The following is a 1,743-nucleotide window of genomic DNA, read 5'->3' on the forward strand; positions in this document are numbered from 1 at the left end:
TGTGCTGTGGCATAAACACTTTTTTAGTTCATGAAACTACAAAGAGGCTTTAAGACTATGTTTGTGGGGATATTTCCTGCAATGAATGCTGCCAGGGCTGAACAAGCACACAGCTCTTTAGCTGCACAACCTAGAGCAGGCCGGGTGTGAATGGGCTGATATTTTATTATTTAAAAAGAACTTAATTTTATTATTATGTCTTTGTAGAAAGTACATTAATTTTTATTTATTTCAGATCCAAAGCAACAACGATGCCGGCTGTACGTGGAGATGGGATGCGAGGCCTTGCGGTCTTCATCTCAGACATTAGAAACTGTAAGCATAATTGTCTGCAGCTTCCAGAATATTTTTACTTCCTTTTACCACTTTAAACCTTGTGCAAACTTCTCATTAGTTTCAGGTTTTAAGGGAATTAAAAAATACCTGGGAAAAAAACAGGCTGATAAATAAAAGAGTAAAGTGAAGATTTGAATTTACTTTTCAAGTTAGTTTATTTATGGATTTTATGCATATGAACTGATATATTCTTATTTTTAGGCAAAAGCAAAGAAGCAGAAGTTAAGCGCATCAACAAGGAACTGGCAAACATCCGTTCCAAATTCAAGGGAGACAAGACGCTGGATGGCTATCAGAAGAAGAAGTATGTATGCAAGCTGCTGTTCATATTCCTACTGGGCCATGACATTGATTTTGGCCACATGGAAGCTGTGAATCTCCTCTCTTCCAACAAGTACACAGAGAAACAGATAGTAAGTGTAATGATAGCGGTGTGTGGAATTTTTTGTGCTGGCTAAGATGTTTTGATGTGCATTACACAATACATGTAGGCTAGTGCATCACAGAATATGTGTAGGCTAGTGTGTATGTTTATAGTGGACTGTAAGATCTGTGCATAAAAATAAAGTAAGACATACTGGTAAGCCTGAGGCCAGTAAAGTTCTCTTGAATGATAATAGAAAAGTGTGTAGCATACATTTTGGTTGTCAAGCTTTAAGGAGAGAGAGAAAAAAAAAATGTTTGTAGATTCCTTTGCTTACATATTAATTCATTTTTTCAGGGTTATTTATTCATCTCTGTTCTGGTGAACACAAACAGTGATCTTATCAAGCTTATTGTGCAGAGCATCAAGAATGATTTGGGCTCCCGAAACCCTGTGCATGTTAACCTTGCATTGCAGTGCATTGCAAACATTGGTTCGAAGGAGATGGCAGATGCATTTGGCACAGACATTCCAAAGTTGCTTGTGTCAGGGTAAGATTCTGGAAATAAGAAGCAAATATTATTCTGTGTTTTTGTATTGAAGGAATATTTATAATTTTATATAGGCTAAGGTCGCTTATATGCATGTACCTTTTTTTTCTACCATCTTTTTAATTTGATTACTATCTTTGCAGAGAAACCATGGATGTTGTCAAGCAGTCAGCTGCTCTCTGTCTCTTGCGGCTCTTCCGAACCACGCAGGAGATCATACCTGGTGGAGAGTGGACATCACGCATCATCCACCTGCTGAACGACCAGCACATGGGGGTTGTCACAGCGGCCTGCTCTCTCATTGAGGCCCTGGTTAAAAAGAATCCTGATGAGTATAAGGGTTGCGTTTCCCTGGCAGTATCAAGACTTTCCAGGGTAAGCACATGGCGAAAGCAGCTACTGGGATTGGTTTTGTGGGAAAGATTTATAACACTTAATTTTTAGTAGAATGCTCTCAGCTTTTATATTCTTGCACGTGCTCATTCGTGTTGA

At 38.7% G+C, this 1,743-nt stretch overlaps 1 protein-coding gene across 1 annotated transcript in view; it reads left to right on the top strand.

Annotated features, from left to right (window-relative positions):
• LOC119591885 (AP-2 complex subunit alpha-like) overlaps nucleotides 1-1,743 on the top strand; it is a gene marked incomplete in the record, with an annotated part of 45,360 nt that overhangs the window by 26,807 nt on the left and 16,810 nt on the right. Inside the window, 4 exon segments of the mRNA XM_037940628.1 lie at nucleotides 236-315; nucleotides 538-749; nucleotides 1,058-1,251; nucleotides 1,395-1,626. Of these exon segments, the coding sequence (XP_037796556.1) occupies nucleotides 252-315; nucleotides 538-749; nucleotides 1,058-1,251; nucleotides 1,395-1,626 (702 nt within the window).

Source organism: Penaeus monodon, chromosome 29 (genome assembly GCF_015228065.2).
Source record: "Penaeus monodon isolate SGIC_2016 chromosome 29, NSTDA_Pmon_1, whole genome shotgun sequence".
NCBI lineage: Eukaryota > Metazoa > Arthropoda > Malacostraca > Decapoda > Penaeidae > Penaeus > Penaeus monodon.